This window comes from Talpa europaea (genome assembly GCF_964194135.1).
Source record: "Talpa europaea genome assembly, chromosome: 5".
Taxonomy (NCBI): Eukaryota; Metazoa; Chordata; class Mammalia; order Eulipotyphla; family Talpidae; genus Talpa; species Talpa europaea.
In genome coordinates this window covers 2754046-2775437 of record NC_140071.1, presented here as the reverse complement: position 1 = coordinate 2775437, position 21392 = coordinate 2754046, and the positions used below count along the sequence as shown (strand labels likewise).

The following is a 21392-nucleotide window of genomic DNA, read 5'->3' as shown; positions in this document are numbered from 1 at the left end:
TGTAACATAAAATATATTAAACATAAAAAAAGAACTGAATGATGCAACTCCATTTGCATCATTTCTTTGTATTGTTAAGTAACAAATGATAAAATCTTCTCTTTACTCTTATTTAATGCAAAGTTTATCTTCAAAGAAAGAAGCCTTTGGACTCTCCACGGCCCTTCCTGACTTTCTTAATCGTGAGCAGGCGCTTTCAATCAGGCAGGAAGGCGGCTGAGGAGGTGGTCCTGTGCGAGGCAATTAATTGAAGATAAACTCAGAATGTTCATTTTAATTCTATGCTTTCGCTTCCAATTACAACACATGGAAGGAAGGAAGGAAGACATCAAATGTTATGTCATATACAGAGAGTGGCTTCTCAGATGGCTGTGACTTAAGATTTCCTCTAAGGGTTAGCAGATGTGAGTTGAGTTCAGCCCAGAGTCAGCCACAGCAGAGAGAACTCAGAAACGCCCGCCCTGGGTCTGGCAGCATCCCTGGCGACTGGGTGGTCATGCACGGCGTGGAAAGCTTGGCCAACAGCTACAGTTCAAGGTACAGAGGAGGCTCTGTCTTCCAGGTAGAAAAGATCTGGACCACAGACTTCTGCAGGGCAAGAAGAAAGACATTAAAATCCATCCGCACCGTCAAGAGAGTCCCGTGAAGGTTAGTCAGGGTTGATGCGACTCACGCAGGCTCCCATGGGCCACGTGAAGGTGTGATGGGGGAACCCAGCATCTGGCAATCGGAAGTGTCGATGGGCTGCGATGCATAAAAATGACTTTATTGCAAAGTAACTCCTTGTGTAGCTCACTGGAGTCTGCGGGATGTTTTTGGAAGATGGGTGTGTGTGCCCAAAGCCTGGCTGTGGGCAGCGGGAGACCCGCCTCCAGGCTTCTCAGCATGAGGTCTGGGAAGGTCCAGAATGCTCTGATCCCTCAGAAAATTACCTGGCAAGAGCCAGGACAGGAAGGCGGGGCTCAGACCTCACAGCCACGCAGCTCAGTCCATTAAAAACATCATTACCAGAAAGACTCATTCCTGTACTCCTAAACTGGCAAAATTATCTCCAGTGCCCAATTCACTTTGTAGCACTAAAGTCACCACCTCCTGGCCAGGCTGATGCTTCTGTCCACGCGAGGCGCCTGGTGCCCTTTCTGCATGAAACGCAGGGAAGCAGGGCACGGGAGGCTCGGGTTGAAGCCTAGACGGCTCCTTCATGGTCCCCGGCCTGTCTGGGGGCTCTGAGTGCCCTTTGTGCTCGTGCTCATCCGTCCTTGTCTGCCAGGTCTTGTTAAAAGACGTCCTGGGGATTCTGTTATTGCTTCCTCTCTGGGCGTTACTGTTGCAGAAATACATTCCGGACTTCTCCCCAGGCAGGGGAAGAACAAGCGGTACTTCAGGACTGGTGAGGTCCGGAGAAGCTTTATTACTCACGCGGGAGGTCCCAGACCTGGGCAGCCCCGTAGGCTCTGAGCACCCATCTAGAGACAAAGGGTCTCCTTTATGCACAACCATCGTACATCAATAACATCAGTCAGTGAGCATAGAAATTCTTGACAAAAGGGGGAAAGATGCAGATGTCCGAGGATGGCCTGGGAGACCAATCGGCCTGGCAGACCTTGTTAAAATGTGGCCTGGTTTAGATAAGCTTATCAAGGAGCAAACTTGTTATTTACACTCACTTTGCATTATTTACTGCACCAGGCCTGTGACTCTTCAGCAGGAAACAGGAAAGATTCCACTTGCTTAGCAGCTCCCTTCAGTACCAGCAGAGTGGCCACTTCCTTGATGTGGAAAGTTGGCGTGAGGGGCCCCGCTTGTCCTCAGGCTTCTGTTTGCTCCAGTACGGTGATTGCCAGAAAGAAGAGGCGCATCACAGATGGCGGAGCCAAGGGGGAGCAGGAGGCAAACTGAGGTGGAGCTGGGGCCAGCTACCCCTGGGCGCCCCTTGCTGGGACAAGGAGGGGACAGAGAAGTGCTCATGGCATCAGCCAGCAGAGTCTAAGCCATCCTGCCCCCTGCCTGTTCCCTCCTCCTCCTCAGAGCACCTCAAATTCCAGATCCTCAAAGGGAGTGGGGGGGACACCCTCCCAGCTCTCTCCTCCCTTCCCCACGTGGCAACTAACTCAAACACCACATCACACCTAGTAATAAAAGACCTGTTTGTCTTCATCGCTGTATCTATTGAAGATCTTCAAGTGATCCATTACCAGGAAAACTCAGAAGACAACCTTGACCTTCATGGAGAAGTTTCCACTGCGGACTCTTGATTTGCAAAGTGTCTGTAAAATACTTTCGCTTCTATTTGCAAACATTTGTCTGCCAAGGAAATGATCAATCTCCCCAGCTGAGACCTGATATTACATCTTCATCAGCCAGGGACTGCAGACTTGGCTTTCTTTTGTTGCAGGCTACCTCAGCGAAGAGTTTGCAAATATGAAAGATTGTCAGGGTAAAAATGCCACGTTTTGTTACAAGAGGTTTGAGTATTTTGAAAAAGTTAACATCAGCACAGAAAACCCAGTGATATGGCGGAGGGCCACAAAAATGTAAGTTTTCTGAAATTTAGCATCGGAACTTCGGCCATCGAATTTAAGAATGATGCATGATGCAGATCGAGAGAAAGGGAAAATGATGGATGATAGGAATTAATCCATCGAAAGTCTGCCTCTCAAACATATAAATTACTATCTCCAGTCTCTGGAAACTGCAATTGGTATGGAAGTCTGGAATGTTTCAAAACTTGCTTTATTTATGGTGGTGGGAGGATCCGTTGCAAAAATTTCTTTGACTTTACAGAAAAAAAAGAAAAAGGAGATGTGTTTCTGCTTCTATTCACTCTAGTACGGTGATTGCAAAGCCAGCTGAAAGGAAAACTTTCAGGAAGGGAGGCTTTCTGCTGTAAAAGCAATGTAAATAAGATACGCGGACAGATTTTTCTTTAACCAATAAATTCCACGATAGTCTTCCATTACTGACCATAAAATTCCTAAATTTTCCTTGTGGAACAGAATAACAATTCCCATTAAATGACCAGGAGTATTTAAACCTTGTAGCCCTGCCCGAGTAGACCCCCCACGCAGAATAAGCCGATTCTTTGAAAGGCAAGGGGAACACTGAGCGTAGGAGCGCCAAGTCTCCATTTTAAACAGCTGCAGATTTTTAACTAAAACAGCACGAGTGTTAAATCTGCCTTTCCACACTTAAAGCACTCATAGAAGTGCCTTTAAAAACAATCAGTGAGTTTTGTTTTCCAAATGCATCTTCAGTCTTTGCTTGTAGCTGTGCTGGCTGTTTGGGGCTAATGCTGATTTATCTGTAGAGAAGGTTCTTTGGGGAATTTTGTCTATTTCATGTCAAATTGACCATTTAGTTTCGGTCAATTTCTGTAGCTCACCTTTCCACTCTGGCCGCCCAGGGCTCTTACCACGGCAGCACAGAACACTCTGGGCGTGCTGTTGCTTGCGCATCTGTTTGAAAAAGCAATTTGTTTGTTCAGCCGCAGTCGCCCTTACAGGACGAGGTCGAGCGGCCTCTTGGAAGGGAGGACTTATGGATCTGTTACAGGGCAGGGAGAGGGGCAGCCCAAACCCCGCAAACCTGCCTATTCTACATGGGTTCTGCCATCCGCCGCATCAACACAAAACATATGACACTTTAATGGGAAGGAACTTTAATACAACTAGGAAACAGCACAGGTAAGGCAAAGAGTCTAGTTTCTAAATGAAGCACCCAAAGTGACCCGTCCCCTCGTGGGTAAAACTCCATCCATATGGGATCGGCCCAGAACAAGGCCCCAAAGCCTGCTACAAGTCTAAAGCATCTTCCAGGGGGGACCCACAGAAAAGGGTCACAAACAACTGGACAAGCCCGGAAGGAAAAAAGCAAAATCAACATCAAGATAAAAGCCGCCATGGTCACCTCCCCACGGGCCTCACCCACATCTGTGTCACCCAGTCCACGACCAAAAGACAAGCGCAGTTTCTTCACGTGTCTCTAGGCTCCATGCGCCTCCTCCAGGTCTCCTGGCTCCATCCTGCTTCCTTCCTCAGTCTCTTCTGTAGCTTCTCCTCTTCCTGCTCAGCTCCACCCTCCCTTGGGTGGGGCAGGGAACCTCCCCCTTTCCTGGGGACCACCCTGTTACAGATCCACGTGCAGTTCATAGCACCCAAGAGGGCATCTCTGAGCACTCCGTGTCCTCTGCACTTTTGGAAATATCCTCTTTCAATCCATCACATTCCCTCCTGCCTGGGTCATGGTTCTGAGTGGGAGACATTTTCATGCCTTCCTGCCTGTGGACAGAAGGCCCTGCCCACCCCCCTCTGAGATCTGCTGTTCTATCCTGATGTTAACTCTGCTCAAGAAGCGTCTGACAGGTGGAGAGGTGAGGCCTGGCCCCTGGGGAGTCCCTCTGATGGAGGCCAACATGCTGATTGAGCTGATCCTGTCTCAAAGCCTCTGATCACAAACAGAAGCCTGCAGAGACAGCCCTGATCTCAGGTTCTCACTCACCTAATTGTGCTCTTTGCTTGGGGCACTCAAGTTGGCAAGATCTGCCTGCATCCCGGTGCTGAGTGAGGTTTGCCCGAAGCTGACATAAATTAGAGTCTGAGAGTCTTGATTTTGTCACCCACTTTATCCCACTATTATTTAATCAATTTAATTTTCTACCCTATGTTGGGCTCTGGGGAGACCAGGAGACCCCTGGTCCCTCCTGAAAATTTAGGGAGGAGCCTCTGCTTGGGAAGTTTAAACCAGACTGGTCTGTGTACAGCTGGGGCACCTCGTTTTGCTTATGGACGGCCCTGTTCCGAGTTCACTTTAATGCCAGTCTCTGCTTAGCAAGGACGCGGTGTGTTGAAGAAATAGTTCAGGCGTAGCCAAGTACAGCCAGAGGATTTTAAAAATCGTTTTGATCACATTATATTTGTGATTTGATTTGGCTCGTGGCAGACAGTTCTTCCTTTCGGAGAGGAAACATAAGTACTTAATTATATCAACAATATGTTTTAATTTGTGTTTTGCTTAAGATTTGCATTTCCCATTTTTATATTATTTCATCGCAGTGCCTCCAGTGGAATTATTGAACATGTATAATTTTGGGTGTTAAAACAATCCACATGCATAATGTTCAAAGCAACTTGTAATTAAGTAAAGAAGGAAGCAACAGATGTTGGAGCATGCAAAAATGGTTTTAAGACATGGAATATTTTTCACAGATGCTCTGGCTGCCTCTTCCCAAGAGCTCTCCCTTTAGTAATCCTAAAATAGTCCAGGAGCTAGGAGCCTAGTTCAGGAGTCTTCCATGAGAATGCAAGAAAGAATATTTAAAAAGTTACTGCTGCACTTAGATTGTTTTCATTAATATTTCTGAATGGAAATACCAAGTCACATTTTGCAGCCTTCGAAGGTCATAGCAAGAAGGCGCAGCTTCTATTTCTTTCCCAGGTTCTGGTGACAGGCCTCAGGCCCAGACATTCCTGGAGCAGTTGTCTCTTCTTTTTTTTTTTTTAACTTTTTAAAATATTTATTTATGCATACAAGAGCTGAGGTACAGGCCAGAGGTGCAGGGGGTGAAAGGATTCCCCAGAGAGAGAGTGAGGAACAACAGGCGGCTCTACTGAAATCCACTGCTGAGGGGAGCAGCGGGGAGGCAGGAGAGGTCTGCTGTGCCATGTGGGTAGCTCCCTGGCTGGGGATCGAACTCGTGCTGCAGAGGCTGCAGGTAGCTTCACGGTGCTGTGCTTAGCCACCAGGGAGGCCCAGCAGTTGTCTCTTCATTTCACTCCATGGCATGATTATTCAAGATCTGTTTGACTCTCAGAATCTATGAAGTTCTGGTCTGGAAGAAATAGTTGCAGTAAAGCCCCTGGAAGGTGGAGCTGGCTGGTCCCATGTCACGTTCTTGCATTATCTCACAAGCCACGCCGCGTGAGAAAGGAGCATCACGGCTACCGTGTGGCGTCTTGTGTCTGCCGGGTTGTGAGACATCTTCCACACCTGCTCTGGGCGTCCTGGGCCCACGGAATGGCTGTGGTGGAGATGACTCTCGAGCTGCCTGTGCAGGAATCTGGTGTCATCGTGGGGGAAAGCCAAGGCGGGAGCTGACAGGAGGGAACTGGATCGACCTTATGCACTTATTGGGACTTCACACGTGAGATCAGGACACACGAGCCAGAGCCTCTCAAAAGCGAGGGAGAAAAAAATAGCAGGTTTTTTTATGAGCAGATGGGAGCCAGAAGCAGGAGATGCAATTTTCCTGAGGAAGCTCGTTTAATTGATTTCTTTCTCTTATCTTCTTGCAGCCATAATAGCTTTTTGAGATAAGGCCTTGTCTTCTGAACAAGGAGGTCAGGAGAAAAGTGGCGCCTGTAACATGCTAATTAATTTCCTAGATGCCCGGTGTGATCTCCTCTGCTATCGTTAATTTCCGAATAGTCTTACATGTGGGGAAGAAAGGACATTCTCAGATTTCAGTTGCTGAATCGTGTCTGTCATCCTGTGCTTTGTGGAGCCCTGGGATCTGCTCCTTGGTAATCCATCTCATCCACCCAGAAGGTTGAGTGTTTACTGTGTGTAAATAATTGTGCCGGGTATGATGGAGATAGGCAGGTGTGTACAATAAAATTCCTGACCTCAGGAGCTGACTTTCTCGTTCCGGAGAGAGATTATCAATCCCAGGGCAGCGGTGTAGGGAGGAGGTCAGGAAAACCAATGGAACGATTAAGAGGAAGTATTAGTGAGTCCAGAGGAGGGATAGGGCACCTTCGCTGGAGGGCTCAGGGGTCCCTCAAGATGTGACTGAGATTTGACCAATTGAGATGGAAGCTTCTCAGTGAAAAGAAGGACCAAAGGATGGGGTGCACACCAGGGACGGTGAGCGGCAGCCATTACGTGCCTTCAGCATGTAAAGTGAGTAATGTGGTAAGACTCAGGTCTGGAAATCAAGTTGCTTCAGTCCTAAGAGGTCGTGAAGGCCAGGCGAAGGGGTCCCGTCGCTGGACTCCCAAGGGTGGTGCTGGTGCTAAGCTGGCTTTGGAGTTACTGACCCCAAAGTGTAACTCCATCAGTGATTTCAGACCCGTGACATCATGTTTTCAGTTATCTTTCCCCTGCAGTGCCCACGGGCATCATGTTGATGTTGCTGTCCAGTGGAGAGAGGCTCCCTCATTGTAAAGACACAAATGATGGGAAGCAAATGGGTGTGAGTGTGTGTGTGTGAAGGTGTGTGTGCGCACGTGGTCCTTATTCTGAAGTCTACAACCTCCCCACCGTCTTAACTTCAACTTTGCTAAATGTTCCTAAACCTAAAAACCTGAAATTTAAGGCTAATATTCCTCAAAAATATGTTATTTAAACTTAATCCTGTTGAAAGCGGACTCACATCTGTAATGTGAAATGAATTAATTTGTTTTAAAACTTAATAACTGAGAGGAAGATATTTTAATATTTGAAAGACAGGAACAATGTCCACTTTTTCATAACGGTGTCATCAACGCGTGGCCTACAGTCGGCTGCTGTATAGATGAGCCCAGTTATGAGGTTTATCCATCAGTTCTTCTCAAGATGCGAACAATTTGGGAAAATATCACCCACATCTTTTCCGATGAAGGATCACCCTCGTGTTTTCTGGTGTCCTTGTCTACTCTTCAGTTCATTCTTCCATGTCTTCTCTGTCCTGGCATCGCCACACTCCAGGGGGGCTGCCTGTAGCTCACCTTTAATCTTCCTCCCATGACATTTGTTTGTGAACATTTCATTTCCTGTTCTCATTGTAAATTATTTCAAATTCTGTCTAATTAGCTTTAAAGTCTGCTCCAAATGAATCACATTTAGCACCAAAAGCCAGAATGCCTGCATAATAGTGTATGAAGTTCATTAAAATAGGTTTTGATATTAGATTATACTTGGCAGTGACCTTCCCGGGCCTTATCAGATGCCCATAGGCAAGACTTGAGTACTTATAACTAATGCAGAACATCTAATTAGAAATGAAAATCTGGATTTAATATTTTAAAGTGGCACGATTCCAATATTTGACTTCCCTTTGTAAATAAGAATTTAATGTAGTGACTCTGGCCTCTTCAGGGCACCACCCTGCCCGGTAACCAAATGTTGGCTCACTCCCAGCACGTTTCAAGTGCAACCCGACCTGGGTCTCATCAGCTCTGTTCCCTCAGGAAACAAGTCTGGAGCAGCTCAGGGTGTGAGCAGGGCTTTGGGATGTGAGCTGGGTGCAATGCAGATCTGATCTCGTTTCTGTCCTTGACCTCAGGGAGCTCCCACCCAGGGAAGAAGGAGATACAAACAACCGAGTGACTCTACTCCAGGTAGAGGTGGCCACGTTGGATCCCAGGCAGGGATCCCACCTGCACATGGGCAGGTGCTTCTGGAAAGGCCTCATGTCACCATTGAAGGAGAAGTCTTTGGGGTATTTGGAGTTTCTGAGATGTAGGAAGATGAAGACTCAATGGAACCTTGAATACAAACGATGACCCCAGGCCTTTGCTCCAACAATTGATCTGGTGCTGGAGTTCACAGGAGCTTTGCTGTGTCCCCAGGGGTAAAGGTGGGGGTGACTCGCCTCTGGCCCACAGCGATATGAGGAGGCCTGTCTCTGCTGCCCATGTACCCTCCCTGTTGACGCTGCAGAAGGGCTCACCTGTGGGCCTCCCCGCCTCCCCATGACAGCCAGGTTCTGTCTGGCTGTGGCCCAGAGCCCTCCCTGGTGGGAGGAAGCCCAGGAACCCCTAAAACTGAGGAATATGCTAAAAGGAGAAAATTTATTTTTTCCTATCACCATGTAAAACTTAGATAGCTACAGTCTTTTAAATTCTATATGCTTGTATTTGTGAAAAATTAAGTGATTTGAGGTACTTCAGTTGTATTTTGGAGGGCAGTCATTTTTACTCAGCCATTCTATGGATTATTTTTGTCTAAATGGATGGAAATCGAAGCAGAAAGCAGTCAGTACTCTTGCTTAAAGATTGGCAGTGTGTCCTAGAAGAGAAAAATGAATTTTAAAGTCATCTGCAGTACAGAGATCTAAGCATTTCAGTTCTTAGGCCTCAAGAAGCATATTTTAGTAAAGAGATTTGTGGCCGGATGGTTGGTTTAGACAACCTCGTATGAACTTCCACATTAGTGGAATCGTAAGTTTTTGTGTTTTCATATGTAGACACAGGTTTCTAGAGTGACAGTGGGAGGGAGGATTTGTGGGGCTGAGAGCTGAGGAGCAGGCCTGCACCAGCCCATCGCTCGCTCTCGTCAGGACAAACGACCCGCGACAAAAAAAAAAAAAAAAAAAAATAGGGTTTTGGAAGATGTTTACTCCTATCTTTATTAAATTTAGTATTTTAGAGACTTACAGAAGAATGATTTTCAATTCATATTAGTCAGGGAAAAAAATCCATACCATAGATCAGTCTTTAAACACTGATTTGGACTATTTTTGTTTTAACAAAAATCTTCTAGTGAATTTTCATACTATTGCCACGCATTATGTGTGAAGGTCTAGAGAGGTTGACTTGTAAATTTGATTTCAACCTGTTGACATTTTGCTTCTATCCCAGCTCTTCTTTTGGGCAGCATCTGCTTCCACGCTGGCGGCCAAGGTCAGGGTCAGGTGTAGGGACCATGTGGGTGGAGGGATTTTGCTGCCCACCTCGTATAAAAACGTATGTGGTCACCACATCTGCCTGTCCTTCAGTGCCTGCTCGAGCAAAGTGTCTTCATCTATTTTTCAGACTCTCACATAGAAATGGGAGCTTAGGAAGTAGCAAAAGTGTGCCTAGAATTGAGTATGGGGAGGGAATAAAACCAGATGTGAGAAATAGAAAAATCTCCTGCATTCCTAATATTTTCAGTAAGAAATGAATTTAATTATAACCCACCACATCAATAAGCTATTAAGTTCTGAGAGAGAATGTTATAACCCTTAGAAATAAATCCATCAATAGTCGTCCTAGACAAACGATTATGTTAAGATGCTGTCATGTTTTCAGACAGAACATTCACTTTTGTGACACTTTACCTGGCAAGGAACACGAAAGTCATTATCTGCTTATTTAGCTACTACATTGAGATGTGGATTCCGCCAAAGGATGAAGGCTTTTCCTCGGGTTGGAAGTACCAATATCTCTTTTGTGGGGGGAGGAAGGGCCTCTTGATAATGCTGCCCCAGCTCTGGGAGGCAAGCCAGCAGAATAATGAGGTAGAACAGGGCTCCCCTCCAGGTCTTGGACTGTGGATTTAACCTTGGCCAGCAGTTGTGACCTCAGGGCGTGGACAGACCACCCGTATATGTTTCACATTCACTGGGATTACTGCAGGGACCATGCGCCTGCATTTTCCACATATATACAGGGACATAGGCAATTTATTAAGAAAAAATATGAGGGGGTCTCCTGATGGCGCAAGGGGTTAAGACACAACCTATGAAGCTGTCTGCAGCCTCTGCAGTACGAGTTTGATCCCCAGCCAGGGAGCAACCCACGTGGCGCAGCAGACCTCTCCTGACTCACCCGCTGCGCCCCTCAGCAGTGTACTCTGGTCAACCTACCTGTTCTATTCCCCACTCTGTCTCTGGTGAATCCTCTCACCCCCCACACCTCTGGCCGGTACCCCAGGTCTTATATGCATAAATAATTTTTTTTTTTAAAAAAGAAAAGACATGGATTAGCACCCAACTCTTTTTGATAGCTCATATTTAAACTAGTGGTTCTTTCATCTCCTGTGATCAAGGTGTTCTGTTTTTTGAGGTGGCTCAGATTGCACTGGAGTTTTTGTCTGGTTTCTGCTAGGGCGTGGGTAACTGAGCCAGAATTGGTGCTCCAGCAGCTAACCTGCAGGGTGTGTCCCCTCCGGTGCTGCCGTTGAAGACAGCTGCTCCTTGCTAGGAACCTGGCTGGTCTCAGACACAGACTCCCAAGTTAAATAGCCCTTGGGATGGGCCAGTTTCAATTACTACGTCCACTGCTTTTTAAGATCAAGTTTCTCCTGCATCTTAGCTCTAACAGCACATGCTTGGTGTGGCATTTATGCACTGTCATGCCTCCTTTGAGCTTCACATGTTCGTTTTCAACATTAATATCTAAGATCCCTTGAGGAGGTAGCTTAGCGTCTTGTACTTGGTATATATGCTTCAATAACGGTTACTGAAAATGGATGGATGGATGGATGGATGGATGGATGGATGGATGGATGGATCGATGGATCGATGGACAGATGGATGGATAACATTTTTTTTGTTTGTTTTGTTTTCATAACTGTGTTCTTAATTGAAATGTCATTTGGATAATATTTCTTTGACTTTTTTTAAAGATTTATTTTTTATTTATATATAGCTGGGGTACAGGCCAGAGGTATGGGAGGGTGAGAGGACTCACCAGAGACAGAGTGGGGAGCAGAACAGGCAGACTGACTGAAATACACTGCTGAGGGGAGCAGCGGGTGAGACAGGAGAGGTCTGCTGCGCCATGTGGGAATCTCCCTGGCCGGCCGGGAATCGAACCCGCGCTGCAGAGGCTGCGGACAGCCTCACAGCGCTGCGCTCAACCCGCTGTGCCACCGGGGAGGCCCCTACTTTGACTTTTAATTTCAGAAATACAAATGTTTATGAAATATTGAGAAATTCAAGTCATTACCCATAAGTTCTGAATAATTCCTGGAATTATTCAAAGGACTAGCCTTAAAATCTTTAAGTGGAACATGATTAATTTCCCACAGTAAATTGGACATAAACAGAGCAAAAAAATATGTGGTCCCTTGTGATTTAAATTATGGGCAAAGGATGTTGATAAGACATACATGTTTTTCATTTACCAGATCCATTCCCAGATGGAATTCCAAATGAGAGAGCCAGAAAACCCTCAAGAAGTTCCAAATATCCCCATACTGGTGCAATGAAGTGATGGAAGGTCTTTGAGCTTAGCCTGAGTGTTCCCTGCACATCACTCATGATGGAAGGGTTTTAGATTAAATTGATGTTCCTACCACTATCTTGTAGCACCAGAAATCTTCGTCACTACTTAAGAAATATAAACAGATAACAAGTCAACTTCTTGGAAACTCAGATAAGAGTACAGTTTTCCACTCAATCACATTATAGAGGAATTGAAATGATATGCTTGGAAATCTGGATGCAAGTTAATGTAAACTTATTTTACCAGTTTGATAAATCCATTCCCCTGTGGGTTACCCACTGGGATACTTACAGGTTGTTGTGACCGTCCAAATTGTCCTGAAGAGAGAGATTGCTCAGCTTTAAAGAAGTCTTATTATTTTCATATCGCATCCATCACAGGACCCAGGGGGCTACACAGGGGTGACACCAGGGGGTAGAATCTTGGGGCATCTTAGCATTCCACCGAAGGAGTGGGGGTGGGTGCTCACTGTTTAACGATCTCCTGGTCACAGCTGTGCCATAATCAAGGTCTGGGGGCACAGGGGGTGATGGGAGTGAGACCTGATATTTCCAAGGCTCTTGGGTAGGACACCCCCAGAGACAGGCAACACCACGTGTCTGATAAGGCACAGAAGAAGACACGGCTTCTGCATCTCCCTGAGATATCTTTGGGAATTTTACTAGCTGAATAAGGAAATAGAAGGTGTTACTACTCTGTTTTGTCCTAAGATCCTTTATTGATGCATACATAAGATTTATTTATTTATGCATACAAAAGCTGGGGTATAGGCCAGAGATTTGGGGGGTGAGAGGATTCCCCAGAGACAGAGAGGAGAACAGAACAGGCAGACTCACTGAAGTACACTGCTGAGGGGAGCAGTGGGCGAGTCGGGAGAGGTCTGCTGTGCCATGTGGGTTGCTCCCTGGCTGGCTGGGAATCCAACTCATGTTGCAGAGGCTGCGGACAGCTTCACAGGTTGTGTCTTAACCCTTGCGCCACCAGGGAGGCCCTGTCCTAAGATCCTTTAGGTACAAAAAGCAGAGTTTGACGATCAAAGTCATCCTGATGATCTAAGAGAGAAAAATGGTGTTTGATTTTTGCAGTTGATGAGCAGGTGAAAACAAGTTCTATGTGTTTATCAGCACCATCTGCCTCCCATTTATTGTTAGTGCGGTGTATTATTTCTCAAAAGAGCAAAGTTACTTTTTTTAGAAATTAATTGATCTATAAAATCAATGTTTACTTGTCAGAGACTCATCCAGGTGTTTGTGTAAAATGTTTACTAATAGCAGCCTGTGCTACTAAGTAATTGCTTTTAGAGGAATACGTTCTCCAATATCCCATAACCACTCCACTATTCTAATTTTATGTTACATTTTCTTGCCAAGAAATTAAACCACTTTAGCTCACACAAGGGTGAAGACGTGACTGCAGCCAACGCTTCCCAAAGTTAGGAGCACAGGGAGTGTTTCCTGTTCCTCTCCTTGAACCCCAGTTTTCTTATGGCTGCGTATGGCAAGATATGCCAGCACAGACGCGCACAACACGCGTCATTTTCTGGTCAGAAAACAGGAAACCATTTATTGCTCAGATTTTGTACTTGAAAGACTCTCAGACGACTCCCCCCTGGGTTTTAAATATGCTGCGAGCTGTTCTGCCTTAATCTCATACAACACAACCTCAGTTCAGTTGATGCTATTTCCAAAATAAGCACACTTCATGTGTGCACAAATTATTACAGTCACGTGAAGCAGCTCTTTCGCAGGGAAACCTTTTTCCCCGAAGACATGGAGAAACGTCACCATTTCCATCAGCGCTTTGAGAAGTAAACATTTCCCCAAAGACAGGGTTCACTTCTAACTAAAAATAGCTTCTCCCCTCACTGCAAGGTATTTGCCAGAAAAAGATGTCCGAACGCTTGATGTTTACTCTCAGAAACAGAATTTAAAGGCACGAGTGTGGGAGAATAAACTAAATGAATCGGTCTCCTCATCGGAGATGTAAGTTTACAAAGTGTCCACAAATCACAGCCTGTGGGAGAAAGATTTCCAGGGACAGTGCTGGTTTTCTTACTCTCCCGGGCTTCCCCGCGCTTATAAAAAGGGATGCCTAAAATAATGTGGAAGGAGGACAGTCAGCTCTGTTTTTGTGGATAGACACATGCATATTTAATCAGATGCCCACATGCATGTCTGTGTTCTAGAAAGCACAGGAATATTTGCTGCATTTCTGCATTTAAAAAAGTGCAGACTGTTGCAAGTGAGCACACCCATGTGAGAATCCCCGAGACGGTCAGCTGGGGAGGGCAGCTGCACCTATCCCAGGCTTTACCCTGGGGAGAGGCCCCTGCACGCAGGGACTTAGGGACACTTCACAGAAGTGGTCAGAGACAGAACTGTGGCTTCTCGGGAAAGCTGCTGATGGGCAAGCGAGTTCTGAACAGAACTGTGGGCTTTTCTGCTTAAAAAGTGCACTCTTGGTTCCGGGCCTGATGGCCAGTGTCCTCAGACTGTCATCTCACAGAATTTTCAGTTCCTGGGGAAAGGTTAACCCCACTGCTGTTGCTCCATCTTGGCCAGAAGCGGTCACTCACCACACCACAGCCGCCATCAAGGCGCCACAGCCCCCACCACCGACACTGCCCCCTCCCCTTTGCGCCACCCGCTGCCCCCTGGTCCGATACAGAAGGAGTGTCCGGCTCCGGGAGACGAGCAGGTTCCTGTGGGAGCCCAAACTCGGGCCACACGTTTGGCTGTTGATGAAGTGACTTTAGGGCAATCGTCTTGCTTTGTGTGGAGCACAGGATTTCAAAATTTTCTTCGGGATGTCCATGTGTATTTTACTTTCAACGTATGGAATATAAGATATTCTAGTTCATCTCAAAGGAAAACTAGTACAGCAAAATGGGGGAGCACTCAACATCTCACTTTGTTCCCCACATTTGTGGAAATTCCATTTGAATGGGTTTGTTTGTGGACTGAGGGCTATGACTGACCCTTTCACCAAAAAGGTGATTCTCTGTACGACGAATGGCGTACGATGGTTCTGGCAAAGCGTGATCCTCCCCGGGTTGCGTCCTGTGGTTCTGTGGAACATCTGTGGATGTGCTGGGGCCGAGTGAGGAAGGAGGCCATGGGGGAGTCAAGGTGCTTGTGCCTGAGAGGCAGTACCTGCAGGACGTGGCCAAGGAGCCAGGGAGGCCCTGCAGGCACCCAGTCCCTGTCCCTGGAAGAAACCCTTCCAGAGACAAAGAACAACGTGTAACGAACATCTGGAGAAACGTCTTAAACTGCTTTAGTAACTGTCCTTTCTCTTTGATGTTCTTGACCATTTATTCATTAAATTTCTCATGCATCAGCTCTTTATTTTTGTCTGTTCTTAGCTTCCCTGAGGTCTCATCGACACATGACATCTGTGGGCATCATGTGGCTTGTTAAGTTTATATTTATATGGTACAAAATAATTTCCACTGTAGCTTAGCAATATCCAAGCAGAAGCGGCACCTTGTCGCAGCCATCGTCTCTACAGTCTGCGCTGGGTCTCCCATCTTATTGTCTTATAACTGGGAGTTTGTCCCCCCCACCCACAATTTTCCTGTGTACCCTCTGGCAGTCAACACTCTACTCCCTGTTTCTCTGACCTTGTGTTTTTTAGATTCCACATGTAAATGACATTATACAGAATTAGCCTGTGTTTGACTTATTTCACTTAGCATAGTGCCCTGAAGGTCCGTCCACATTTTTGCCAATGTGGGGATTTCCTTCCCTTTTCCTGGCTGAATAATATTCCATTGTGTGATACATACATGGCATCTTCTTTATCCCCCTCACCTTTCAACAGTCACTTAGGTTGTGTCTATATCTTGGTTATTGTGAATAATGGGAGTAAACGTGGGGGTACAGATATCTCTGTGAGACCCTGACTTTAATTCCTGGGTAAAGACCAGAGTGGGATGGATTTTAGTAATGATTATTACCTGATATTTTCCACCAGAATATTAAGAATCTTATGTGGCAATAATGATTAGCTCTCCTGAAATCCCTTTTAAAACAATTTCTTTCTTTAGCATTAACTCTAATTGTGCTCAAGCCCCATCCAGAGGTGGGTAGTTACTACAGCAGTTGGGCAGTCAGTTGTTTATAACCTGCAGGCTCAGGCAGGCCCTGACTACTCCTATCAAATTCAATCACCTCATAATGCTGGTCATTAAAATAAAACAGAGCAGTCATACCATTTCTCAGCATTTTATAAGTTAATATTTTAAATGAATGCATCATAATCAAACCTCAAAAACCATTTGTAAGAGAAAGTGCCGACTCTTACGCTGAACTTCGCCCAACAAGGAAATAAACAGTGAACAGAATCAGAGGTTGACACCCAATGGTCCCCCCCACACACACCTGCTCACGCTCCTGGGATACCTGCTGGCAGGTCCCCGCACAGAGGCCGAACCACTGCTGCAGCCAGGACTAAAACGCACTTGCCGCCCTGTGTCCTGCTGCAGAACTTCATCTACCTGGAAAAGATGACACTGTAGGGCCTCCCTGGTGGCGCAAGGGGTTATGACGCAACCTATGAAGCTAAACAGTAGCCACCACAGCAGGAGTTCGATCCCCGACCAGGGAGCATCCCACATGGCACAGCTGTGTCTCCTGTCTCCCTGCTGCTCCCCTCAGCAGTGGATTTCAGTAGATCTGCCCGTTCTGCTCCCCACTCTGTCTCTGGTGAATCCTCTCACCCCCACACCTCTGGCCTGTACCCCAGCTCTTGTATGCATAAATAAATAAATCTTTAAAAAAAAATGATGACTGTAGAGTGAGGAAGCCGGGGTGTGGGGAGCGCCCTCTGCGTCTGCTCCTGAAGGTGTGGGCCTCCCTGTTTCATGGACCCGGCGTCTGGGAGAAGCTCAGGGCCCTGCCCCGCCCCGGCCGGGCGCACAAGGCACCCCGAGTCTGCGCCGCGGCGAGGCGGGGCAGTGGCGGAGGGGCTGGCTGGTCTCCGGCGGGGGTCACTGTCTCCTGCCACGCGTTCTCGCTGCGGGCACAAGAGAAGGGGCGCAGGCCCCCCAGGAGGCCGCCTGCCCTGGACGTTCCCTGCGCGCCTGGCTTTGCGCGGGGCCCTTGCGCTGGGGAGCGCCGCGGGCGGGCGGGCGTGAGGGGGTGCCCGGAGCGCCCCGCCTGTCTCCGTGGTGCCCGGTGACCCACGCCCGTGTCCCCAGGAGTACCAGCCGTGCAACACCAGCCCGTGCCCCGAGCTGAAGAAGACCACGCCCTGGACGCCCTGGACGCCCGTCAACATCTCGGACAACGGCGGCCACTACGAGCAGCGCTTCCGCTACACCTGCAAGGCGCGCCTGCCGGACCCCGCGCTGCTGGAGGTGGGGCGCCAGCGCATCGAGATGCGCTACTGCTCCAGCGACGGCTCCAGCGGCTGCTCCACGGACGGTGAGGCAGGGGGACGGGGGAGGGGAGGGACAGGGAGGGGGCAGCCTGCCCCTGAGGTCGGGGTTCCTCCCTCTGACGACTTGGGGTGCGGTCACGAGCCTCCTCCAACACAACTGCCCCAGACTGCCTATAACACATGGGTGGAGAGATCTCCTGACGCGAATGCGGCGATAGGCTAAGTGGTTTGGGGAATATAACCTCCAAATGAGCAGTATGTTTGTAAAAAATAGTTTTTTTAGTATCAGAAAATGTCCCGGGGCTCCTGGTGGTTTGTCCCTGTTCTCCAGGCTGCGCCCGGCTGGCGCGGTCATCTTCCTCGGTCTAAGGGCCTCAGGTTCCGCAGCCGCCCCCACCCTTGGGTGCTGATCACCTGGAGCTGCACGGCTGGGCCTGTGGCCGCTGAGCGCACCGAGCGAGGCTCAGTGCGTGTGGTTGTTTTCCAGTGATCAGCCACGAAGCACTGGCTCATCGAGAACCTTCTAATCCATTTTCTCTGATGAACAGAGCCCAGGTGTCTGCACAGCAGCGCCCCCGGAGTTGGGGGTCGCTGGGGCCTGCCGCCCTCTCTCAGGACCCGGGACTGCCCGGCTGGGCTTGGGGGCTTGTTTTGTTAGAAGTCGCGCCACATGGCCCGCGCCGGAGAAGGTGCCTGAGGAGCAGTGATATGAAAGCGGGCCGGCCTCTTCATCCAGGCGAGCAGGCGTTCTGGCTGCGGCTAACGGAGCTGGGGCGCTGTTCCCGAGCAGTGGGCTCAGTGCTCGGGCCTGTGAGCTGGGGCTTACGCGAACAGCCCACGCTTGCTGCTGCTGCTGCTGCTGCTTTTCCCTGGGGAAGCGCATTTTGCTGGTCAGTGGGCAGCCCGGGCGAGGTCAGAGGGGCTGTGCGGGCCCCTGGCCATGAGCTGGGCCTCGTTACCCCACGGCCTGCGCTTTGGGGGGCTCAGGTCCTCCTCGTTCACCCGCCAGAAGGGACCCCGGAAAGGTGACCAGGTGAAGGGACATGTGCGCGCCGGGGTCCGCTTCTCTGGACGGGCGTCGTTTGTTGTGGAATCCCAGGAGGGCGAGAGCTCGTGTTTTCTTTGGAAGAAGTTTCTCAGAAAAGCACAACCTGTTAGTCGCCAGCGGACCCCTCTGCACTTCCAAACGGCGCTCTGGGTGGCTTCTTACCGCCCGCGAGCAGGAGAGCCCTGCGGGGCGGGGCGACGCTGCTGTCTGGGCGTGGGGGGCTCTGGGGACGGTGTCTCCCCTCTGGGGATCAGGCTGCCGCGGCCAAAGTGGCATGGATGCCGGTGGCCCGGGGGCCCCTAACAGGGTCTCCGTGTGCCCTCTCCTCGCAGGCCTGTCCGGGGACTTCCTGCGCGCCGGGAGGTACTCTGCCCACACGGTCAACGGCGCCTGGTCGGCCTGGACCTCGTGGTCGCAGTGCAGCCGCGACTGCAGCAGGGGCATCCGGAACCGCAAGCGCGTGTGCAACAACCCCGAGCCCAAGCACGGCGGCATGCCCTGCCTGGGGCCCGCGCTGGAGTACCAGGAGTGCAACGTCCTGCCCTGCCCAGGTGAGTGGGTGCGGGGGGGCGAGGCCTCTAACGGGGGCTCTCCCAGCGCCCCGCTCTGCGCTCGAGTGCCCTGTCCAGATACACACGCGTGTACACATGACAGGCCGTCGCTCCCACCCCATCGGTGTGAAGTCAGATGTGCCCAACCGGATGACATTCACCTAGTTTTTCTGATTTAAGCGAAACTAAAGCATTCTCCTTGGCCCCCGAGCCCATTGGAGGAGTCGGCCCTGCCGCCGTGTTGGAGGGACGTGGCCCTTCCTGGAGCCTGGACACTGTCCCTCTCCCAGACTCTGAGGGCCCAGCCACCAAAACCAGCCTCCATGCACCAGAGACCTCCTCTGGGATGATGATTATCAGGGGTGACCCCCACCATGGGGCCTGCCAGCCCTTGATCCCCTGGGGTCCACTTTCCGCGGAGGTCAGTCCTCTGTGCACACGGTCTCCTCTGCTGGAGGCTGACGGAAGCCGTGTGGTCTGGGGCTTCCCCCTGAGACCCGCTTCTCACTCCACAGAATTCCCAGCAAGTGCAGGGTTAAGAAAGGAGCTATAAGAGGCCCTGTCCAGGGCTCTGTGCGCTGGGACGGCCACTGGCCCCTCTGTCTCCTCATCCTCTCTGCTGCCTCCTGCGCCACTGACTCCCCTGGCATCTCGGGAGTCTGTGCCTCGCCTCCCAGTGTCCTGCCTCTGACTTTGCCCCCGAGTGAGTGCCCAGGAGGCCCAGCCTCTGTGATGGCCTCTCGCCCCGCAGGGCCCTCCTTTGGCTCCCCGGGCCAGGCACTCACTAGAAGGGGGCCAGTGAATAAGCCAGACAGCGGCCACTGACCCACCAGCAGGGGGCACAGCCCGCAGCTCCACCCACCCACCAGCACCCGGGTAAGGTCAGCCCAGTGGGTCTCTGCTGACCGGTCCGTGGCCAGGTGCCGTGGCTACATCAGCTAGAGAGCTGCCGGGCCAGGACAACAGAGAGTCCACTGAGCCGCTGCCCCTGAGCTCAGTCTTGAGGGACAGGTAGGAGTTGGCCGAGTAGACAGTGGGGGTCAGTGCGGACACCCGGTCCAGCGCTTCCAATCACAGGATCCTGACAGGGGAACATTTTTTTTTTCAGTAGGTGCAAGTAAGCGCCGAGTCCTTTAAGCAAGAAACTGGCTCCTGCCAGTGTCCAGAGAACATTGGCTGGACGGTGGGTGGACGGCGGGGGGCAGGAGGATGGGCACGCAGGGCGGAGGAGCGGGTGGACAGCTGAGTAGACGGTGAGGAGGAAGACACCCGCGGGTGGTGGCTGCATGGCCGGCGGGTGGCCGGCGGACGGGCGGATGGTGAATGGAGGAAGAGACCCGCAGGTGGTGGCTGCGTAGCCGGCGGGTGGCTGGCAGACGGGCGGATGGTGAATGGAGGAAGAGACCCGCAGGTGGTGGCTGCGTGGCCGGCGGGTGGCCGGCGGACGGGCGGATGGTGAACGGAGGAGGGTGGACACGTGGCTGGCGGCTGGAGGACAGAGGGTTGAGCAGCAGATGGGCGCGTGGGTGTGTGAGCAGCGGGTGTGGGGAGCTGAAAATACCCGGTTCCCAGCCCTGCACTGGGGCTTCCAGCCATGTCCCGGCTCCTCCGTGCCCTGCCCTCCCTGGGCTGTTTGCCCCAGAATTTCTCCAGCCTCAAGAGACTGTTCCCTTCAACGGCCCACATTCCCCGCCAAGCGAGGCCGGGGCTGGGAAAGGTCACGGAGCTGCTGCTTTCCCACAGCCCAGCACGGAGCGGGGAGGGTTCCATGTCAGGGCTGGGGTGGACCCCACGGGCGAGCCCTGCTGGAGTAGGGTCGGCGCTGTCAACAGCAGGGGCTCATGGGGACGCCAGGGCCCCTCCGTCCACCCTCGCCTCCAGGCTCCAGACACGGCCCCCTGTGTCCCCAGCGCCCGGCTGCGTCCCTGGCTTGCGTGCCAGGCTTCGCCCCCGCGCTGCGACACCGTCTGAGCGGCTGGGGGTGTCGTTTGAGTTGACTCGGCCGTCCGACCAGCGTCCTGTCTACACGGCCTCGGTGTCTCCAAGCAGCTCTGACTCCATTTTCTTTCTGCAAGCCAGGAGAGCCGTGGCCATGCTGGGAGAGGCCCCGTCCTGTTCCCTGGGGGGTTGGGGGGTGAGCGCAGGGGCAGGCGGTGCCAGTCAGGCCTCTCTCCCACCGCGAGCGAATCCTGAGACAGAGCTGGAGGCGGCTCCGCGGAGCCGGGCTGGGGCGGTGGATGCTGAGTTGCTCGGCCACTTCCTGGGCTCCTCTCCCGCACCCCCTGCACTCCTGCCTGGCAGCTTCTCTCTCCGTCCTGTTGTGCCCACAGTGAAGAGTTAAAACCGGGCACTGTGTTTCACTTAAAGGGAGTTTTCTCATTATCTCTAAGCTTGAAAATAAATCTAAGTGCGCGAGATGAATGTGAAATGCTCTTTATAGAATCGGTGGAAACTTGGCCTCCCGGTGCTTATAAACCACAACGAGCCTTGAAAGTTGAGTCT

The 21392-nt window shown here is 50.5% G+C and overlaps 1 protein-coding gene across 1 annotated transcript in view; it reads left to right on the top strand.

Annotated features, from left to right (window-relative positions):
* Window positions 1-21392, top strand: part of SEMA5A (semaphorin 5A) — a gene marked incomplete at both ends in the record, with an annotated part of 211126 nt that overhangs the window by 181179 nt on the left and 8555 nt on the right. The window contains 2 exons of the mRNA XM_084233709.1: window positions 17110-17335; window positions 18672-18890. Of these exons, the coding sequence (XP_084089835.1) occupies window positions 17110-17335; window positions 18672-18890 (445 nt within the window). The remainder of the gene's footprint in view (window positions 1-17109; window positions 17336-18671; window positions 18891-21392) is intronic.